The sequence below is a fragment of the Penaeus monodon genome, chromosome 29, assembly GCF_015228065.2.
Source record: "Penaeus monodon isolate SGIC_2016 chromosome 29, NSTDA_Pmon_1, whole genome shotgun sequence".
In the NCBI taxonomy this organism is placed as follows: domain Eukaryota; kingdom Metazoa; phylum Arthropoda; class Malacostraca; order Decapoda; family Penaeidae; genus Penaeus; species Penaeus monodon.
The window spans coordinates 2,273,273-2,273,748 of record NC_051414.1 but is presented as its reverse complement, the minus strand read 5'-3'; the positions used below and the strand labels follow the sequence as shown (position 1 = coordinate 2,273,748).

At 35.3% G+C, this 476-nt stretch overlaps 1 protein-coding gene across 1 annotated transcript in view; it reads right to left on the bottom strand.

The window, feature by feature from the left end:
* LOC119591619 (cytoplasmic dynein 2 heavy chain 1-like) overlaps window positions 1-476 on the bottom strand; it is a 47,711-nt gene that overhangs the window by 2,122 nt on the left and 45,113 nt on the right. The window contains 2 exon segments of the mRNA XM_037940373.1: window positions 14-111; window positions 225-348. Of these exon segments, the coding sequence (XP_037796301.1) occupies window positions 14-111; window positions 225-348 (222 nt within the window).

The following is a 476-nucleotide window of genomic DNA, read 5'->3' as shown; positions in this document are numbered from 1 at the left end:
ATCTAGTTCATACCTGGTTTAACTTCTTCCACAAGTTTAGTACAGGTGACAGCTGTGTGTGCCATTTCTCGCGATCAAACCTCCCAGCTAGTTCGGGAGATCTCATGAGAACTGTAGAGTAAAAATATATATTAATGTGTAAATAATGGAAAGCAAATATAAGAAGCACGTACAGTACTCTTGTAATCATATGAATCAATGTGCATATAAATGCATTTACAGACCTTTTAGTTGAGAAATGACTTGTGAACTAACGATGCGCTGCCATGATCTCTCAATGTTCGCTGGGAGGCCAAAGTAACTTGGATCATCCTCATCTGACAGATTTCTAATGAGGCTCGTGTAATCCTGAACATAATGAAAAAGTACCATTAAAATCAAGTTAAAACAACAATCTTCATTCCCTTTATAAAACCTATGGCAATAATCCAAATCAATAAAATTAACTCCAGATTCTATATTCTACATTTGATCTT